Genomic DNA, 22,149 nt, shown 5'->3' with positions numbered 1-22,149 from the left:
AATTTGAAAACAGAAACTGATGACGTAGTACACATTATGAAAAGCTGGAAGAAGGAAGGCTCAGCACGTGGGCATGCAGTTTGATCCAAGATAAAATTATAAATTCATAATGGAAGTTGTCGTCGGCACTTATGACGAGGTTTTACTTGGTTATAAGATAATTAAGGTTGATGAGGTGTGTAGAACATAATGTTAGAAAGCGTGTAAGATAAGTTGCGTTTGGGATGGTAATGCTAATATCCCGCCACGTGCACATTCCATTGAAAGACCATTGCACCTTTTGGCATTTTACTAGACGCTGTTTGTGTTGTCTGTTGTATTAGACTGTAGTCTACCAAATTTCTTATGTGCAAATACATGCATAACCGTTTATTCTGGCAAATCATGATTATCCAGAAAATACATGTTTCTGTACTTTGTAGATCTAAATTCCAATTCATTTCAAATACAACTCATTTAAAAAATGATTAAAAAGATAATTATATTTATCATATCAAATAATTAGAATTGTTGATAGTTTCCACACTAAATGATGATGTTTAGATACCTGAAATTGATGAAGATATTTTATCATGGAACCTCTGAGGTGTGGAAATTGATTTAGGTTTTGCTTCTAATCTATACTACATCTGTACATGGATGAAAATGATTCACTTCCCTATTTCAAACAAAATCACTTCCTTATTAAAAATTAAGTCTTTTAGATCATTATCAGAGAAGTCTTATTATTTGGCCATGTTTTAGTTCACCTGTCTGCGGTTCGGTGTCCATGCATGCATCGTCCGATTGTCCCTCCGGTGTCAACTTTTCAACTATTGAACAACGTAATATAAGTCTCCAAAATGGAAAAAAAAAATAGAGAAAATATCAAAGGGATAATTTATCATGCATGTATTTATGTCAAGTATTCTTGCCTGTCTTTCTGTCAATGAATCATTCCATTTTGCACTAAATGTTGATGCTTCGATACCTGATCTTGATGAAGATACTTTATCATGGAACCTCTGAGGTGTGAAGAAAGGAAGATGGAAAATCTAGAAGCAAACATTGCTAAATGTGATTATTAGGAATCAAGGAACAGGAAAATTATTAATGATATTTAATTTTGATGCATTGGAAGTTAAGCTACATCTGTAAATTCACTAAAATGTCAAAAACTAAGCTTTACATGCCACAATTTACCATATAATTATATAAATTTCTTCAGTAGATTGACTTCGTTGATTCATAAGAGTCTGGGACATTTTGCCATTTGCTAGGGAATCTTCAGTGTGATAAAATGTACTATTTGTATTTCTAATATTATTCATAAAAAAAAAACAGGTAAACATAGACAAAAAATTTCCTGTCTGAGTTATAAATTAATTGAACAAAAAATACTAAAATATGTCACCTTTAATTTCTTCAAATTTGTTATTTATAAGAATCAAATAAACACAAAATTAAAATATAATTTCCATTCTAAATAATTATAGTCTGTCCCGTTTATGGTCTGATTTAAATCATTTTTGTGCAAGTCAATGTAATATTTGACATGCCACATATGTTGGTAATTATATATATAGTTCACACATAAATGATGATCACTCGATACCTGAACTCAATGAAGAGATCTTATCATGGAACCTCTGAGGTGTGTTGTAACTTGTACAGTACTTCAATAATATGTGAACTTGCCTTATTTGATTTAGATAAAATTATTTCGCAGTTCATGAATACTATTTCCTATGTATTAAAGAATGAACTTTTTTCTCCTTTTAGTATGGTTGAACTATGAACTTTAATGGGTTTTTTCTGCAAATTTAATATTTAAGAAATTAAATAAATGAAGAGATAACAGCAAAATGAAACATATTTCTGTAAAGTTCCATTTTACATATAACATATAATCTGATTGAAAAAGTACTGTATTGGTCACATAATGATATAAAAGGCACTAGAAATTATAGTTTACACACAAATGATGATCACTCGATACCTGAGCTCAATGAAGAGATCTTATCATGGAACCTCTGAGGTGTGTTGTAACTTGTATAATTTAATTTAGATCAGTGAATTATTCTCTATTTTTAGCCCACCATCATCAGATGGTGGGCTATTCAAATCGCTTTTCATCCGTGGTCCGTCGTCTGTCCGTCCGTTAACAATTCTTGTTACCGCTATTTCTCAGAAAGTACATAAGGGATCTTTCACAAATTTCACATGTAGGTTCCCCTAGGGCCCTAGTTGTGCATATTGCATTTTGGGACCAATCGGTCAACAAGATGGCCGACTGGCGGCCATCTGGGATTTTGATAGTTAAAGTTTGTTACCGCTATTTCTCAGAAAGTGGCGAAGGGATCTTTCTCAAATTTCATCTGTAGGTTCCCCTAGGGCCCTAGTTGTGCATATTGCATTTTGGGACCGATCGGTCAACAAAATGGCCGACTGGCGGCCATCTTGGATTTTAATAGTTTGTTACCGCTATTTCCCAGAAAGTACTGAAGGAATCTTGCTCAAATTTCATATGTAGGTTCCCCTAGGGCCCTAGTTGTGCATAGTGCATTTTGGGACCAATCAGTCAACAAGATGGCCGACTGGTGGCCATCTTGGATTTTGATAGTTAAAGTTTGTTACCACTATTTCTCAGAAAATACTGAAGGAATCTTTCTCAAATTTCATATATAGGTTCCCCTTGGACCCTAGTTGTGCATATTGCATTTTGGGACAGATCGGTCAACAAGATGGCCAAACGGCGGCCATCTTGGATTTTGATAGTTAAAGTTTGTTACCGCTATTTCTCAGAAAGTACTGATGGGATCTTTCTCAAATTTCATGTGCAGGTTCCTGAAGGGGTCTAGTACATTTTCGGACTTATCGGTCAGCAAGATGATCGACAGGTAGCCATCTTGAATTTTGATAATTGAAGTTTGTTACTGCTACATATCTCAAAAAGTACTGAAAGGATCTTTCTCAAGTTTCATATATAGTATGTAGTAAAAGTTTGAAAAGCAGGGAAAAGATCCCTCTTTCTGTTGTCAGACATAGATCATTCTTTGGTGGGCACCAAGATCCCTCTGGGATCTCTTGTATTACCAATTGCTCTTAATTACCTCATACTGGTAAGAATCTAATGCATTATCCTAAAACCAAAATTTTTTATATCTTAAAGTTATATGTGCCGTAACTGGACGAAAATTTTGACATGTTATTTTTTCTTCATCAATCTATTGAAAACCGTAAGGTTTGATGAATTAAGCCGTGAAAATCATTCAAATGGTTCCAGATGTCTGACAAACGTTAGTTCCAACACAGAATTTAAGTACTGTAAAATTGTTGGTTTTTATGCCTTATTTATGTTTATATGGAAACATACCTGCAGAAATCACTTTACAATGCCTAATAACATTATAAAAAAGCTAAATGAAATTGTAGACCACGATTTGGCTTTATGGTCCAACCGTATGTACTCATTTCACTTCACTATAGATATACATATAATGATTTTTGGCAGTACTGCCAAAAATCATTTTCAGCTCTTATATGTACTCGTAAAATTAAAACGTAAGCATTGAAATACTGTAATTCTCAAAATGTTGGTAACTTTTGGTAATAAATAACATATCAAAAGCTCATCTTGATTCGTGAGTACCGTATGAAAAATACGGCACATATAACTTTAAGGTTTAATATAATGTATAGGGTTAGATGGATACATGGACGTACTGTACTTATAAATAACCTAACTTACATATTCCAGAATTCTTCAACAATTGTGCAGTATATATAAAAATATAATTGGGACAGAGGAATATATAATTACTGTATCACCTCAGAAAGGTGAAGGGATGAAAAATTAACATGTTTATAGGTATAGGGTGGTATGCACTAATTAAGCCGGCTGCTTAGCTTCACATAGCTGACCAGTGACATACGGTGCAGAAATCAAATTTATGACAATGGTGAATTGATACGTCTCTATCGTGTCTTGAGAAGTATCTCCATTTCATGATACATCTAATATATGTACATTTAAGTTATAAATCTATTTCAGTTGAAATAGTTTTACCAAGTTATTTGCCGCCTTTAGGTATTCTCAGCGATATTTACATAATTTAATTGTTTCTTTCTCTTATTTAGAAACCTTCTGAACAACATGTATGCATACTAATGTCTGCTTAAAAAATATTTTCTATGGTAATTGATTGGAATACTCCTATGTCTAGAATCTAGATATTGTAAGTCCCTGAAGCAAAATAAGCTGAATATCTGGAAGATCACTCTTACTTATGTCACATAAGAAAAGATTTACCAGAAACGAAAGTTTATCTTTATTTCTTTGCAGATGATTAAAGCACATTCACTTAATGATTAAGAAAGATTTTTTATTGCACTAATTAAGCCGGCTGACCAGCTTCACATAGCTGGCCCAGTGACATACGGTGCGAATATCAATCTCATGGTTTTGTGAGTAGTTCTTTGGTGATGAAGAGCAGAGAACTTTCAAGGTCATGGTACAGTCAGACGAACATTAAAAATCATTTTACACCAGGATACAACTAGAAAAGATTAGAAATTATTTTGCTTGAGGATAATGATTTCAAATCATTTATGAATAGAAATTGTTTCCTTTGTTACAGGCTTACCAGTTTGAACAGAGTTTTACCGACCACTCGCACATGGGATGTGTCAAAGCCTTGGCAGTATCAAAGAAGGGGATCCTAGCGTCTGGCAGCACAGACGAGGCAATCCGGCTAATTAACCTGAAGAAGAGGACAGAACTTGGCTCCTTAATGCAGCATTCAGGTCCAATAGTATGATAATTTGTTATCCATAATCCAGTATAATTGAAATTATTTGAACTGCACAAAGTCTTTACATGCGTCTCCTTTCCATGGAATGTCATGTTGTTCAAAGGTGCAAACATAAAATCTTGGCCTTGGAGAATCACTTTCTACATAAAGTGCTTTGATCTGCAACCTTGAGACAAAATATGCCAATATGCTTAAGTATGATTTGTAAGTGAGCTAGATATAAAATGCTATAGAATGTGAGAATGTATGATAATATTATTGATGAAGGGAGATAAATGCCATCTATTATTTACTGGTAATGAATCAATCCTATTGTACTTTGATCATGAGCAGAGATGGACCCCCACCAAGGCTAATCACAATGTTCACCAACTTTAATTTCCTTGCGATTTGTTAGGAACATTTTGCTTTGCCTAGCAGTCTTGTTTATGGATTTATTTGTCAAGGGAGAAAGCGTACAGTTTTAGTTTTGGTGGAGTAATGAAAATGATGATCCCAATACTCTAGTTCTTAAGTGCTAATTTGTGAATTACTTAATGATACAATCCATGCAATTGTACAAGCTGTTTTTCAACTCTAAACATTCATAGCATCTCAATATTTTCTTTTCTTTGATTAAATTAATTATAACTTAACATTTAGCATTGCATGTAAATTATGCATGGTTCTCGTTCAATCGGTTGTCATGTTGTCGTCGTGCAAACATGAAATCTTGGCCTTGGAGAATCACTTTCTAGATAAAGTATTTTCATCTGCAACCTTGAGACAAAATATTAGTGCTGGAACGGTTAGTAAAAATGCCAACCGGTTAACCGGATCGGATTTACCGAACCGTAACCGGATAACCATACAATTTTGTAGCTGTTTAAGTAATGTTACAATCGTACATCGATGTCATGAATTTGTCATACTTTGTCTGGATTCCATAACAATTGTTCATATCTTTCAGGAAACACTCATTTAACACAAAGAATTATTACTTTGAATTAGATTTATTTTGTTTGTTGTTAATAAAACCAAGACGGTGAATGGAAATCGGTGTAAACATTTACAATGTCAAAGTAGGAAACACTTACAATGTCAAAGTAGGCCTACTTCCTGCACATGGTTTCTTTTGCACACGGCACTTGCGCACATCACACTCACTTGAACGTTTGCATAGAAGCCAAGTGACACCTAAAAGTGTTTTAGTGACCACCCAGTTTTCCGATAACAACAATGTTGTCGTAACACTTTTAATTTCATTACAAAATTTACGCTTCTGAAAGCATATTTACCTTATACTATAGGCGAAGACGATCGTTAGTACAGGGATTTCATTACTTTGAGGAGTATTTTTGCCATACGAAATGTATATGGCAGTTATCGGATAGCTAAAATGCTAACCGAATACAAGCTAAAACCGAACCATGATCCGGTTACCCATTCTAGCACTACAAAATCTATTCTTGTTTTTATATATATTTTGAAAGATATTATTATATCAAATAGTTTTGCAGTTTTCTTGTCCATTGTACAATTTGTTATAACTATTATATATACCTTACAGGTACAAAGTGACATGTCTACAGATCCACCATGGTAGTCACATGTACAATTTGTTATAACTATTATATATACCATACAGGTACAGTGACATGTCTACAGTGACATGTCTACAGTACCACCATGGTAGTCACATGTACAATTTGTTATAACTGTTATATATACCTTACAGGTACAGTGACATGTCTACAGTTCCACCATGGTAGTCACATGTACAATTTGTTATAACTATTATATATACCTTACAGGTACAGTGACATGTCTACAGTTCCACCATGGTAGTCACATGTACAATTTGTTATAACTATTATATATACCTTACAGGTACGGTGACATGTCTACAGTTCCACCATGGTAGTCACATGTACAATTTGTTATAACTATTATATATACCTTACAGGTACAGTGACATGTCTACAGTTCCACCATGGTAGTCACATGTACAATTTGTTATAACTATTATATATACCTTACAGGTACAAAGTGACATGTCTACAGTACCACCATGGTAGTCACATGTACAATGTTATAACTATTATATATACCATACAGGTACAGTATCATGTCTACAGTTCCACCATGGTAGTCACATGTACAATTTGTTATAACTATTATATATACCTTACAGGTACAGTGACATGTCTACAGTTCCACCATGGTAGTCACATGTACAATTTGTTATAACTATTATATATATACCCTTACAGGTACAGTGACATGTCTACAGTTCCACCATGGTAGTCACATGTACAATTTGTTATAACTATTATATATACCTTACAGGTACAGTGACATGTCTACAGTTCCACCATGGTAGTCACATGTACAATTTGTTATAACTATTATATATACCTTACAGGTACAGTGACATGTCTACAGTTCCACCATGGTAGTCACATGTACAATTTGTTATAACTATTATATATACCTTACAGGTACAGTGACATGTCTACAGTTCCACCATGGTAGTCACATGTACAATTTGTTATAACTGTTATATATACCATACAGGTACAGTGACATGTCTACAGTTCCACCATGGTAGTCACATGTTCAGTGCTAGCGAGGATGGTACCATAGGGATGTGGAAGTACTTTACATGGGAATGTCTGAAAACTCTCCGAGGGCACACGTAAGTTCTGCAAAATCTCAACACATCACAACAAGACTTGAAACACTTGAGAGCGCAAAGTGAGAAACTAAAAAAATCTTAAATATTTCTTCAATGGCAGGAGTTACTATAAAAAATAATGCCTTTCTTCAAAACATTTATGTTTGTAGAATTACAATATTCTAACTTTCCAACTGCTGTTGAACTTAAAGATTCTTGATAAGAGAAACTTATTGAAATATTCTACATTTCTATGTTTTTGTTCTAGGTCTGCTGTTAACTACATTTCTGTCCATCCAAGTGGAAGGCTAGCTCTGTCAGTAGGTCGTGATAAAACACTCCGTACCTGGAACCTGATAACAGGCCGATCAGCCTACACAACAAACATTAAACAAGGTAAACATTTCATCAGATGGTGAATTTAAATCAATTTTCAAATAGGGAAGAATTAGACTGTCGTCTGGTATTACATTTAAAGTTAACTTCAACCATACATGTAGTCAAATCTGTCTCTCTTAAAAAAATGTCTGTTGACAAGTGGTCTTTAAACACAAATGATACACAGACTTTGCACTGTCAAATTGTCATTTGGAAAAGTATTTTCGATGTTGACATCTCCTAATTGTTTGCACGTTACATTGTAAATGGATTATAATCAAATTTGTTATTACATTACTAAACTACAACTTTGTAAGCAAGTGAATTTGTAATACTGCACTAACTCTTTACATGCCTCTCTCATTTCTATGGGTTGTCATGGTATTTATTGTGCACATATAAAATCTTGGCCTTGGAGAACCACTTTCTACATAAAGTGCTTTGATCTGCAACCTTGAGACAGTTTTAAATGCTTAAGTTTGTTACCTTATTATTTTGAACTTGGACTTCACGATAATGCCATGATTAATATACATTTCTTCTATATATTATAGCACTTTTGATTTTTAGAAGAACTCTGCTTTACTATATGTAAGTTTTGTATTATACCATTACGTTAGAAGGGCAGCGATGGCCGAGTGGTAGGTGTCTTGACATATTATCACAAGCCCTCCACCTCTGGGTCGCGAATTCAAACCCCAAGTTGGGCGGTTGCCAGGTACTGACCGCTGGTCAGTGGTTTTTCTCCTGTACTTCAGCTTTCCATCACCGACAAAACTGACACGTCCTTACATGACCTTGGCTGTTAAATAGGACTAGTACTAATAAAACCCAATAACATTTCATCTCTATTTGTTTGCATATTGTAATATCATTAAATAATTTTGTGATCAATTTATTATCAAGAAAACATTCAACTACGACTGAAATTACAAATGAATTTGTAATACTGCACTAACTCTTTACATGCCTCTCTCATTTCTATGGGTTGTCATGGTATTTATTGTGCACATATAAAATCTTGGCCTTGGAGAATCACTTTCTACATAAAGTGCTTTGATCTGCAACCTCGAGACAAAGTCTTAAAAGTTTTATGTGATTATTTTGAAATCTTCAGACTTCTAGATAATGCTATGTTTAATATTCATTTCTATAGCAGTTTTGAGTTAAAAAGAACGCCAAGCTGCTTCGTTATATCTAAGTTTTGTATTATACCATTTCATTATATCAATATTCAATGGATGAATATTACCATTTATATTACACTGTTTAAAAAATTTTCATAAGTCGTAGCTTTGGGAAATGGTTATAATCACAATTGAAATAACTCCCATTTAAAAGTAAAAGTAGGATTTTAAGTTTGCACTTTCATTTTGGAAAACAATTATTTTATTGATGTTGACATCTCCAAACTGTTTGCATTGTTTTTATCATTTTTAGCTCACCTGGCCCGAAGGGCCGGTGAGCTTATGTCATGGCGCGGCGTCCGTCCGTCCGTCCGTCCGTCCGTCAACATTTCCTTTAAATCGCTACTAGTCATAGAGTTCTGGATGGATTGTAACCAAATTTGGCCAGAAACATCCTTGGGGGAAGGGGAACAGAACTTGTATAAATTTTGGCTCTGACCCCCAGGGGGCAGGAGGGGCGGGGCCCAATAGGGGTAATAGAGGTAAATCCTTTAAATCGCTACTTGTCCTAGAGTTCTGCATGGAGTGTAACCAAATTTGGCCAGAAACATCCTTGGGGGAAGGGGGACAGAACTTGTATAAATTTTGGCTCTGACCCCCTGGGGGCAGGAGGAGCGGGGCCCAATAGGGGTAATAGAGGTAAATCCTATAAATCGCTACTTGTCCTAGAGTTCTGCATGGATTGTAACCAAATTTGGCCAGAAACATCCTTGGGGGAAGGGGAACAGACCTTGTATAAATTTTGGCTCTGACCCCTCGGGGGCAGGAGGGGTGGGGCCCAATAGGGGTAATTGAGGTAAATCCTATAAATCGCTACTTGTCCTAGAGTTCTGCATGGATTATAACCAAATTTGGCCAGAAACATCCTTTGGAGAAGGGGAACAGAACTTGTATAAATTTTGGCTCTGACCCCTCGGGGGCAGGAGGGGCGGGGCCCAATAGGGGTAATAGAGGTAAATCCTATAAATCGCTACTTGTCCTAGAGTTCTGCATAGATTGTAACCAAATTTGGCCAGAAATATCCTTGGGGGAAGAGGAACAGAACTTGTATAGATTTTGGCTCTGACCCCCTGGGGGCAGGAGGGGCGGGGCCCAATAGGGGTAATAGAGGTAAATCGTATAAATTGCTACTTGTCCTAGAGTTCTGCATGGATTGTAACCAAATTTGGCCAGAAACATCCTTGGGGGAAGGGGAACAGAACTGTATAAATTTTGGCTCTGATCCCCCGTGGGCAGGAGGGATGGGGCCCAATTGGGGAAATAGAGGTAAATCCTATAAATTGCTACTTGTCCTAGAGTTCTGCATGGATTGTAACCAAATTTGGCCAGAAACATCCTTGGGGGAAGGGGAACAGAACTTGTATAAATTTTGGCATTGACTACCCGGGGGCAGGAAGGGGGGAGCCCAATAGGGGAAATAGAGGTAAATCCTAAAAAATTCTACTTGTCTTAGAGTTCTGCATGGATTGTAACCAAATTTGGCCAGAAACATCCTTGGGGTTAACAGAATTCGTATAAATTTTGGCTTTGATCCCCCATGGAGGAGAAAGAGTGGGGCCCAATAGGGGAATTAGAGGTAAATATCCAAATTTCTTCAGAAAAGAAACAATGAACTTATATTCAGAACATTACTTGGCATTACAAACCAGGTGAGCGATACAGGCCCTCTGGGCCTCTTGTTTTTATCATCATTTAATGTGCTGTGATAAATTTATTATCGAGACAATATTTTAACAACAGTTACGAGTGAATTTGTAATACTGCACTAACTCTTTACATGCCTCTCTCATTTCTATGGGTTGTCATGGTATTTATTGTGCAGATATAAAATCTTGGCCTTGGAGAATCACTTTCTACATAAAGTGCTTTGATCTGCAACCTCGAGACATTTACTTTTGCATAAACAATAATTACTTAGTTAAACTAATTACCGGTCAACTTTGGTATAATTGGTGTATAAAAGATAACTGCACTGCCACTGTTTAGTTCCCCGCCCCCAAAAAAAAAAAAAAAAATCACACCAAAAAAAACCTGCTTAAAGAATGTTGATGTTCCTTGGAATTTGTTATCTTTTAAAACAAAACTAGTTTATTTATGAATATCATCTAAATGTCTGAACTTTTGATAATTACAGAAGCATCCCATGTAGTATGGTCCCCCAACGGTAACCACTATGCTGTCGTCTTCAACACCAGAATAGATATATACAACACACAGGTGGGTACTGGACTTTCTTTGTTATTTAAAGTTTCTGTGTTTAGTTTGTGATTCCTGAAGAATTTTCCTCTATTGTCCATAATGTGTAGGATTTAGGATTCAGGGAACTCAATGAGTAAAGCATCTATTAGTTAGTAGCGACCTAAAAATCTCAAAGCACTATATGTAAGAAGGTTTCCTACAACATTTACAATCTATTCTGTTTTATCTTTCAGACTGCAGAAGTCATCAGTACAGTGAAAACCATACAGAGAGTCAATGATCTGGTATTTATTTCTGTAAGTTGACAAAAGACTGCTTGAAGTCAAAATAGTTGTATTGACAAACTCGAGAAAAGCAAAGAATTTCTTTTCACAAATTAGAAAATTGAATGATAGTTAAAATTGCAAAAAAAAGAGGAAAAATTTAATGAAAATTACCGAGCTATAGATGTTGAATAGTTATACAAAGGCCTTTTTACTGTGAAAATTTTCCTCATGTGTAATAATGTGTATTTCTGATGGAAATAATAATGTCAGAAAATGTTTACAAGTGGCATTAGAAAAATTAAACACTTGTGAGTTTTGACTACATTAACATTTAAAGTATTTAAATATAGTTGATCCATCAACTAAATTGGTATTGAATGATTTCTAATCAACTATATTTTACCCGTCTTTGACAGAAAACAACATTAGTGTATGGAGGTGAGGGAGGACAGGTGTATTTCTACAACATCACCAAGAACACCACCATACATAACTTTGACTCAGAAACTAACAGGTAATAATTAAGGTTCTCAGTATTCAGTGTTCACTTTTTCTAAAGCTAGAAACAAGCAACTTTCTAAGCTATTAAAATTAATCTGCAGTTTTGTAATATGTTGAATAAAGCTAACTGATTTGTGATGCACCCATTTTGCTTTCTGTTGGTCAGCTACAGTATGTTTTGTAAACAGTATCAAACCTGCCATTTCTGCATTATCAGACTTGGTTATGCTACATGTATGTGCACAATTTATTGATTACGTTACACTAAAGGATATCAGGACTTAATTGACGGTAGCTTGTTGGGGAATTTGTGTAATATCATGTAATTGTATTGATAAATGATGTATTTCAGAATCCGTGCCCTGACCACTGTACCTTCACCAGTGGAGGAAGGTGAAGAGACTGATGAAAATAGCCATTGGCTGTTTACAGCGTCTAGTGACGGCCACATCAAAATATTCCAAGTACAGATTAATGAGGTGCATAAAACTATTTACTTATAATCAATGCTTTTTAGCTCACCTGGTCCGAAGGACCAAGGTGAGCTTATGCCATACCGTGGCGTCCGGCGTCCGGCGTCCGTCGTCCGTCGTCCGTCCGTCCGTCCGTCCGTCAACAATCGACTTCTTCTCCATAACCGCTGGTCGGATTTCAACAAAATTTGGCTGGTAGCATCCTTATGGGCTACTAACTGAAAATTGTACAAATGATGGGTCTGACCCCCCAGGGGCCTGAGGGGCGGGGCCAAAAGGGGTCAATTTGGCTATTTCCATATAAACGACTTCTTCTCTGAAACCAAGCATGGGATAGCACCCATAATGCAATGGTAGCATCCTTATAGGGTGGGGATTCAAAATTGTACAAATGATGGGGCTGACCCCCCGGGGGCCTGAGGGGCGGGGTCAAATGGGGTCCATTTGGCTATTTCCATATAAACGACTTCTTCTCTGAAACCAAGCATGGGATAGCACCCATAATGCAATGGTAGCATCCTTATAGGGTGGGGATTCAAAATTGTACAAATGATGGGGCTGACCCCCCGGGGGCCTGAGGGGCGGGGTCAATTGGGGTCAATTTGGCTATTTCCATATAAACGACTTCTTCTCTGAAACTAAGCATGAAATAGCACTCATAATGCAATGGTAGTATCGTTATAGGGTAGGGATTAAAAATTGTACAAATGATGTGGCTGACCCCCCAGGGGCCTGAGGGGTGGGGTCAAAAGGGGTCAATTTGGCTATTTCCATATAAACGACTTCTTCTCTGAAACCAAGCATGGGATAGCACCCATAATGCAATGGTAGCATCCTTATAGGGTGGGGATTCAAAATTGTACAAATGATGGGGCTGACCCCCGGGGGCCTGAGGGGCGGGGTCAATTTGGCTATTTCCATATAAACAACTTCTTCTCTGAAACTAAGCATGAGATAGCACTCATAATGCAATGGTAGTATCTTTATAGGTTGGGGATTCAAAATTGTACAAATGATGTGGCTGACCGCCGGGGGGCCTGAGGGGCGGGGTCAAAAGGGTTCAATTTGGCTATTTCCATATAAACGACTTCTTCTCTGAAACCAAGCATGGGATAGCACCCATAATGCAATGGTAGCATCCTTATAGGATGGAGATTCAAAATTGTACAAATGATGGGGCTGACCCCCAGGGGGCCTGAGGGGCGGGGTCAAAAGGGGCCAATTTGGCTATTTCCATATAAACGACTTCTTCTCTGAAACTAAGCATGGTATAGCACCCATAATGCAATGGTAGCATATTTATAGGGTGGGGATTCAAAATTGTGCAAATGATGGGGCTGACCCCAAGGGGGCCTGAGGGGCGGGGTCGAAAGTGGCCAATTTGGCTATTTCCATATAAACGACTTCTTCTCTGAAACTAAGCACGGTATAGCACCCATAATACAATGGTAGTATCCTTATAGTGTGGGAATTCAAAATTGTGCACATGATAGGGCTGACCCCCGGGGGCCTGAGGGGCGGGGTCAAAAGTGGTCAATTTCCATATAAATGACTTTTTGTCTGCAACTAAACATGGGATTACGCTCATAATGCAATGGTAACATCCTTATAGGGTTTGGATTCAAAATTTTGCAAATGATGGGGCTGACCCCCCGGGGGCCTGAAGGGTGGGGTCAAAAGGGGTCAATTTAGCTATTTCCATATAAACGACTTCTTCTCTGCAACTAAGAATGGAAGAGCACTTATAATGCAATGGTAGCATCCTTATAGGGTTGGGATTTGAAATTGTACAAATGATAGGGCTGACCCCCGGGGCCTTAGACGGCAATAGATGCGAGGTCAAAAGGTCAATTAGGCTACTATTTTCATTTAAATTACTTTGTCTCTGAACCTATGTATTGGATAGCATATTTGTATGGTATCAATAGCATCATTGTATGGTTGTGATTCAAAATTAAACTTTGGGAGTCAATTTTGCTTATTTTTCTAATTGTCTGAGTCTTGTGATAATTACTAACAAAAAACCAGGTGAGCGATACAGGCCCTCTGGGCCTCTTGTTTTAAGGGCTGTAAAAGATCTCTCTGACCCCAGGACTTTTTTGCTTCTATCCATGGTGGCATTCTCAGAAATATCACTTCTATGCATGGTTGATGTCAGGGAAAAAACACTTCTATCAAAGGTCCTATATTTCTGTTCAACTTAAATTTGCTTCTGTCCCTTTCTCAGAAAAAAGTCAATTGTCGTGACCGTTATGGTAACGATCCAAGGAAAATGAAACTAGTCTGTTTTCCTAGTTGATATTACCCTTCTGATCTTGTGTTACCCAAGTATAGATTGTAATTACATAATAAAACTGTGTTTGGAACAGTCAATGTAACTCTTTCATGTGACAAATTCTGAATGAAGTGCATACAGGCCTACATGAAAACCTTCAGAAAACTAATGATTATGAAAAGAATCCGAAATTCTTTAATCAATGTGTAATCCAATATCACTACTGTGTTTCTTGTGATTTCTTTGCAAGTACAAATGCTTGTACATTTTTTGAAATTGTTTCTATGGGTTGTTCCAAAGGGTCAGGATGACCTATAGTCATCATGCACCGTCCGTCGTCCGCCGTGCGTAAACTTTTCATTCAAACAACTTCTTCTCAATAACCGTAAGGCAAAGTACTCGTATATGCCTGTAGCATACTGGGATGAAGGGCTATCAAAGTTGTGAAATTAAATGACCTTGACCTACTTTCAAGGTCACAGGGGTCAAATAGGCTAAAATCTTTGAACAACTTCTTCTAACTAACCAAAAGGTCCAGCGTACTCATATTTGGCCTGTAGCATGCTGGGATGAAGGGCTACAAAAGTTGTAAAAATTAATGACCTTGACCTACTTTCAAGGTCACAGGGGTCAAATAGGATAAAATCTTTGAACAACTTCTTCTAACTAACCAAAAGGTCCAGGGTACTCATATTTGGCCTGCAGCATGCTGGGATGAAGGACTATCAAAGTTGTGAAAATAAATGACCTTGACCTACTTTCAAGGTCACAGGGGTCAATTAAGCTAAAATCTTTGAACAACATCTTCTAACTAACCAAAAGGTCCAGGGTATTCATATTTGGCCTGTAGCATGCTGGGATGAAGGGCTACAAAAGTTGTGAAACTTAATGACTTTGACGTATTGTCAAGGTCACTGGGGGTCAAATTGGCTAAAACCTTTGAACGACTTCTTTTAACTAACAGTAAGACCCAGGGTACTCATATTTGGCCTGTAGCATGCTGGGATGAAGGGCTACCAAAGTTGTGAAAATAAATGACCTTGACCTACTTTGAAGGTCACAGGGGTCAAATAGGCTAAAATCTTTGAACGACTTCTTCTAACTAACCAAAAGGTCCAGGGTACTCATATTTGGCCTGTAGCATGCTGGGATGAAGGGCTACCAAAGGTGTGAAAATTAATGACCTTGACGTTCTTTCAAGGTCACAGGGGTCAAATAGGCTAAATTCTTTGAACAATTTTTGTTAACTAACCCAAAAGTCCAGGATACTCATATTTTGCTGGTGGCATGCTGGGATGAAGGTTTACCATAGTTATAAAAATGAATTGCTTTAACCTTCTTTCAAGGTCACAGGGGTCAATTAAGCTAAAATCTTTTAACTACACCTTTTAATTAGCCGAAAGGTCCAGGGTATTCATATTTAGTCAGTAGCATGCTGAGATAAAGGGCTATCAAAGTTGTGGAAATGTATTCCAAAATATTCCAAAATCTTGAATTTTGAACAACTTCTCAAGTTCTACCAGTGTGATTAAGCTGAAACCTGCATGAAATGATCCTGACATGGTCCCGACCAAGTGTTGTTATATTTTATGTCGATCCAAAATCCAAGATGGCTGCCACAGATGATACAAGATGGCTGCCACAGATGCCATCTTGAAAACACATTTTGAATTTCTTCTCAAGTTCTACCAGTGCAATTTAACTGAAACTTGGAACATGAAATGCGGCTGATATAATCTTGTCAAAGTATTGTTATATCTCTGGTTGATCCCAGATTGAAGATGGCTGCCATGACACCATATCTAATTATTTTCCTATACAGCTATTGCCAAGATAGTCAGATGACCGTTAAGGTTGTTAAAAGTGCTTCTATGGGTGGTCCAAATGTTGTAAAAAATGATTCTACCCCTGGTACCACATCAAATTAAATTGCTTCTATGCATGGTCCCCCTAAATAAAAGCTGGAGTCCTGGGGTGGGGTAGATTTTTTACTGGAAAAGCCCTAATTGTTAACAACTATGGAAAGTTACTTCACACTTCCTCAAATTGATAGACAACACAATATCAACTTCATTTCAACTTCATCTTTGAAGTTTAATGGAATATTACATATATATAACATGATAACTTTGTAGGTTTGTTTTGTGTAGTAATATCAATTATTCAATATTGCTCCCTCCTTACTTCTCCAATTTCGTAAGAGATTGTCGTTAGTTACACTACATTCTAACAGTTGACCATACTAGCCCTCTACCTGTAGATTTATATGAATGCTTTATGCAGAGTAGAAAATAGACAGTGGTCGTAACTATGGTTTCTCCATGACAACTCCTTTCCTCATTCTCAAATGACCTAGAATCGGTTGTACAAACGGAAACATTCTATAACATTTTGCTGATTGGTGCATTTCAGGATGAAGTGGATACATCTCTTGTTATTTCCCACAATACAACCTTCAGGGTGACGTGTATGGCAGTGTCCTTGTTCAAAAGCAAGCCCAAAGAAGCCAAAGAGAAGAATGTGACTAACAAAAAAGTGACAGATGTACCACTAACGATTGACACTGATGATGAAACAGAGGACAAACCACCTGAAAACAAATCTCCTGTTGTTGATAAAAAGATGAAAAAGGCAAAGAAAGCCTCAAAGAAAAGAAAGGCCGAAATGGGAACACAAGATTCTGGAGTTTCTGTGTCGCAAGATGTAGACAGTGAAGATGAAAAGCCAAAATTCAAAGGAAAGAAAATGAAATTTGATAATTCTAAAAAAGACAAAACTGAAAAGAAAATGAAAACAAAGAAAGACATTGAACAGAAACTGAAAAAGAAGAAAGACGCTGCAAAATCCAAATGTCAAGTAATCTATCCTGAGGGTAAAAAGAAGAAAAAGAAAACAAAACCCTGATTTGAAATAAAATTATTTTATTCACTGAATATTTTCTTGTCTTGACAGTTTCTAATATAAATATTTCTACTTTAGGGTTATTCCATGATGAAATTATCTACCGGACCAGAACTCCCATGATTAATTACCTATTTTTTGTTGAACTATACCTTTGTATTTCTTTGTTGTAATGTACCAAAACAAAAGGTTATTGGTAATACAGCTGTGTCATTTGTAACTAAGCCAGGAGTCCTGGGATAGATAATTTACAACTAGAACAACCCTAACAAGTAACAACACTCAAAACAATCTCTCTCTATTTATACGCTACAAGTTTTGTGTTACAACATGATAGGTGTACGAGATAATATTTTGAATGGCATTGTTGAAAATAACTTTTAAACGCAAAAGGATATATCTGTAAATTCTTGTGAAAACTTGCACAAAGACCAGCACCAAATTATATACATGAGCAGTAATGCTCAAATCAAGTGGATAAATATGTTTGAATAACTAATCTGAATGAATATTGCAAATATCTAATATTAAAGATGCTCCACCGCTGACAAATGGTATTTTTTTCACTATCAAAAACAGGAGCAGATGATTTAGTATTTTTCTTCAGTTACAAAAGTTACTTACTTGACACCATTAGCACAATTGAAAAGTTTGAGCTTCTAATTTTAAAGTAAAAAATATTTTGAAAAAATTAATTGCATCCCCCAAAGATTCCATGGCACTACATCATATATGGAATGATGTAATAATAGCGCATGTACCGAAGGCAAAATAAATTATTTTTTATATTATTTTTGTGTTAATTAGATATTTACATATATATACCATTAAACAAATATCATTGTTAAATGATTAATATCATTAATGCTTTGTTGGCGGTGGAGCATCTTAAAACTAATTAAAAATAGCTCCTCAATTTATACAAATCTAGCACTAATTTCCACAACTAAATTCTAGTTTTAACATAACACATGGTAGCTTGATCTACAATCTCCAAATAAATCTTCATTCATAACAATTCAACATGATAAACTTAATCAAAGGCTGAAATTAATTTTTTATTTGTGATTTCAACATAACAACAAGAATGTCCCTGGAACATTGATTGACAAATGATAGGGAAAAAGACTTCAGATTCTCATTACATTGATTGGAAATTATTATGACACTATGTAAGTCCATGGATAAGTCTTATCACTTCTGGGTCAATCTGTATCCAAATCTGGCTACCATGAGTACACTGCAAATGAACAAAGTGAAGATGAATATCAAAACATGTACTACTAACTTAACAGACTGTTATTTATTATAGTAAAAGATTAATTCTACAACATACATACAGTACTGGTAATAAATGCATATACCAAGTAATGTCTTTTGGAAATGAAGCCTTGTCTACTTCATCAATTATCGGTACCATACAATGTAGAAGTTTTGGAAGTATGCTACAGAAAAAATTTCATGTTGATAGCATTTTTGCATGTTAGATATACCAATTCTTGCATCAAGTGAATGCATATCTACATATTACCGGTATAACATTTCTGCTAATTTCCATAACATTAGTTTACAATATTTAATAAAGTTTAGCCAAAAATTAGTTATAATGACAACAAATGCTTTATTGCGGGGGGAAATGTACACCTTGCAGTATTATGGGTTTCGGAGCTGTCAGGTATATGTTCTACACATACCTGTAGTTACTATGGCAACCAAACTTTTAGCATTACTATTTATATAAATCATTGTCTCTGCCAATTGTATGAAGTTTCACTGATGAGACACACAGATATCCTGATTCCAAAGGACTATGTTACTTTTGTTTCTTTCATGCAATCTACATAAATAAGTGTTTACTAATACCTAGTAACTGCAAGTATGAGTCAATTGTTTTCAAGGTTATCAAGATTATATCTAAAGAAAGAATAGTTTTTTGTAGGTTTGAATGTTGACCTTTAACATTGAAACCTTGACCTCTATCATCAAAAATCACATTCTAGTAATCTGATAATATTTTAAGTATTCATCTTTAGTAGATGCAACAAAAAAAACACTACTGCTTTTCACTCTTAAAATTAACATCTAACACAGAACAAACAACTGTTTACCTCAGACCAGCTACCACTCCTGCGGGCATGATCTTCTGTGTTTTGTAGAACCTTGACCCCATGACCGTCAACAGGAGGCCACTAACAACTACAACATATAAAATCATCGGTGTCACTCACCTCAAAATCAATACAAGACCAGCAGGCATGAACTTCCCTGAGCCATAAAACCTGGATCCCATGACTAGAGCCAGAATACAACAGGTCACTGAAATCAAACACCCAGGTGGTCAAGTCTGCTTGTAATCCTCTTTTTGACAGAATTCTCACCACCAGCAGATACAGATATTGATCATGCTCACCATTCTAAATGTACACAATTATAAATCTCCATATTGATGTTGAATTTAATCAAAGAAAACTGAATGCTTTGTTAGTTTGGTTTCAAAACTATCACTCTTTGGATACCATGAAAAACATTAGAAAATGGATAAACAATAACACTGATCTTACAGGTCAGCATATTACAATGAATCAATTCAATTTTCAAATGAAATATTAGTCTTAACTATAGAATCCCCACCAGGCTCTAAAGTGAGGCTTTTAAGGTACATGCAATCCTGCACACTCTGCCTATGGTTGAATGATGGCATGCACTATTATTCGGAAGGCTTATTTTGTCTTTCATTATAATTCATGTTCATCATGATCAGTATGATTTTCATCATATTTTCAAAACATTCAGTATTTCCCAAATATTGAAATACAATGTATTTCAAAGAGAAGCATGACATTCATGCTACAAACTTACCAAGAGACAGCATGACATTTTTAGGATCCTGTGTTGTTTGGTAGGCACCATACCCCATCAGTCCTCCACATATTACTCCCGCAGCCAAGGATGGCACACTGCCTGTAGACCAAAAAACATATATATATATAAAATGCAGTCAATGCAGGTGCCCTAAAATTTAAAATATTGTTTTCATTGGAACTGAAGCATTACTGCGCATATTAAAGTGTTATTCACGATTTACAGCTTGTCTTTTGGCATCCTCAATAGTGTATTTCGAGGGTTACTATCACTGTTGTTATATCCACCTCTAGAATATGTTGTAGCAAAACTGAAGACTCTGTGTGTGACAAAGGATGAGCAGGTATAGTTTGGCCTTTTGATGTACATTAAAATAATTGTTTAACAGTACATTCTAATACATTGAATGGCTTTTTTCCAGTTGAGCGTCACTTTGTAAAGCATCAAGGAAAACAATCCCTGCAGGTCTGTGATTGGTCAGTGTAATTTTCCTCCTTAAATGCCTTTAGTTTTGCTATAATTACATATTTGATCATTACAGGGGTGGATATCATGGCAATGATAGTAAGCCCTCCTGTATCGAGGATAAGGTCTTTTGGAAGATTACAAATTACAGTTAAATAATTAACTTTTTAAAATAGTAAAGTTTGTTTCAATAATTCAAGAAATCAATTAAAAAAATAGTTTAAAGGGTGTTAACTCTGCAAATACTGGTACTTTTAGCCATTATCTTTGCAGCATACATTGTACATGTATACTTTTCTAAGTCACATTCACTTACAGTACCGTACAAACCAAAGGTGGTGGTATAATTTGTATCATACTGTATGATACATTAATTTCATTATCATATATTTTCAGTTGACATAGGCCTACTGTACACTGTACCATGAAAACGTGCACATGTATGGGTTACCTCCCTTGAAAACGTTAGCGTGCTCTTTCTTAAAACGAAAGTAGCCACCGCGACATGATACCGTCTTTTTAACTCTGGAGATATTAATTCTGCAATATTTATTTTGTCCAGCAACCATTCAATACAAAATGCACGCTTGATTGGTCATGATCAGATTGATGATGGGTTTCTGTTCTCTGTCAGATGAAAACTTGTTAAACAGGTTTTTAAGTAAATTTAAGTATATTACCAGCTCTAGTATAGCCTAGGATACCTCCAGCAGCTACTGTAACTGCATACGCAACGCTGACATAATCAACGGGCATCTTTATCAGTGGTTTGGTGGCTCTTGTGGGAAGAAGTGCTGCGGCGTGTCAACTCTCCAAACAGGAACTAATGCAAGGGCGACAACTCTGTCATTTCCAAGATGGACACCCCCAGTGAAGGCATGACTACTGCTAGTGGGTTTCCAGTAAAAACAACACAAGTAAGTATGCAATAGATAGAATGATTAATATCTTATGTGATATTCATATATTATTATGTACGTTACTTCACATATAATCGATTAATGATACCAGTAAAATTTAACGTATACATAGAAAGTAATTTTAACGTTAAGGTTCATGTAATGGCTTTAAACAGTGATATTTTGCAAGCTGGTCTCTGAGCAGACCGGCTATTCACTAATTCAGCTGTTAAGTTAGTCTAAAATAACTACAGTGATATACGGTACATGTTGTAAAATTAATATCTTGATATT

General features: G+C 36.1%; 2 protein-coding genes across 3 annotated transcripts; one reads left to right on the top strand and one right to left on the bottom strand.

Moving 5' to 3' along the window:
- The first annotated feature begins 13 nt into the window (after positions 1 to 13).
- On the top strand, positions 14 to 17,661 carry LOC138325592 (p21-activated protein kinase-interacting protein 1-like). Its single transcript, XM_069271361.1, has 9 exons — positions 14 to 175; positions 4,620 to 4,785; positions 7,350 to 7,470; positions 7,718 to 7,845; positions 11,149 to 11,231; positions 11,447 to 11,509; positions 11,896 to 11,993; positions 12,333 to 12,459; positions 17,141 to 17,661. The coding sequence occupies exons 1-9, from the start codon at positions 110 to 112 to the stop codon at positions 17,630 to 17,632; spliced, it is 1,344 nt and encodes a 447-aa protein (XP_069127462.1). The 5' UTR covers positions 14 to 109; the 3' UTR covers positions 17,633 to 17,661.
- On the bottom strand, positions 17,633 to 21,802 carry LOC138325594 (transmembrane protein 14C-like). 2 transcript variants are annotated; one of them, XM_069271364.1, is made up of 4 exons: positions 21,637 to 21,802; positions 20,489 to 20,590; positions 19,858 to 19,945; positions 17,633 to 18,869 (listed from the first exon to the last, which is right to left on the bottom strand). In XM_069271364.1, the coding sequence occupies exons 1-4, from the start codon at positions 21,710 to 21,712 to the stop codon at positions 18,824 to 18,826; spliced, it is 312 nt and encodes a 103-aa protein (XP_069127465.1). In that variant the 5' UTR covers positions 21,713 to 21,802; the 3' UTR covers positions 17,633 to 18,823. The 2 variants fall into 2 exon arrangements, with proteins under 2 accessions (XP_069127465.1, XP_069127464.1); XM_069271363.1 differs by lacking the exon at positions 19,858 to 19,945 and adding an exon at positions 19,738 to 19,825 and having other exon boundaries at positions 21,637 to 21,796.
- Between the last annotated feature and the right edge of the window lie 347 nt (positions 21,803 to 22,149).

Source organism: Argopecten irradians, chromosome 6 (assembly GCF_041381155.1).
Source record: "Argopecten irradians isolate NY chromosome 6, Ai_NY, whole genome shotgun sequence".
NCBI classification, from domain to species: Eukaryota; Metazoa; Mollusca; class Bivalvia; order Pectinida; family Pectinidae; genus Argopecten; species Argopecten irradians.
This window is presented reverse-complemented; position numbering and strand designations above follow the sequence as displayed.

Excerpts from the sequence above, each read along its gene's own strand:
- LOC138325594 (XM_069271364.1), bottom strand. The coding sequence starts at position 21,712 with ATGCCCGTTGATTATGTCAGCGTTGCGTATGCAGTTACAGTAGCTGCT. Across the intron at positions 20,591-21,636 it reads CCTAGGCTATACTAGAGCTG|GCAGTGTGCCATCCTTGGCT; the intron begins GTAATATACTTA and ends TTTGGTCTACAG. Across the intron at positions 19,946-20,488 it reads AAATGTCATGCTGTCTCTTG|TGACCTGTTGTATTCTGGCT; the intron begins GTAAGTTTGTAG and ends GTTTGATTTCAG.
- LOC138325592 (XM_069271361.1), top strand. The coding sequence starts at position 110 with ATGGAAGTTGTCGTCGGCACTTATGACGAGGTTTTACTTGGTTATAAG. Across the intron at positions 11,510-11,895 it reads ATGATCTGGTATTTATTTCT|AAAACAACATTAGTGTATGG; the intron begins GTAAGTTGACAA and ends CGTCTTTGACAG. Across the intron at positions 12,460-17,140 it reads TCCAAGTACAGATTAATGAG|GATGAAGTGGATACATCTCT; the intron begins GTGCATAAAACT and ends GGTGCATTTCAG.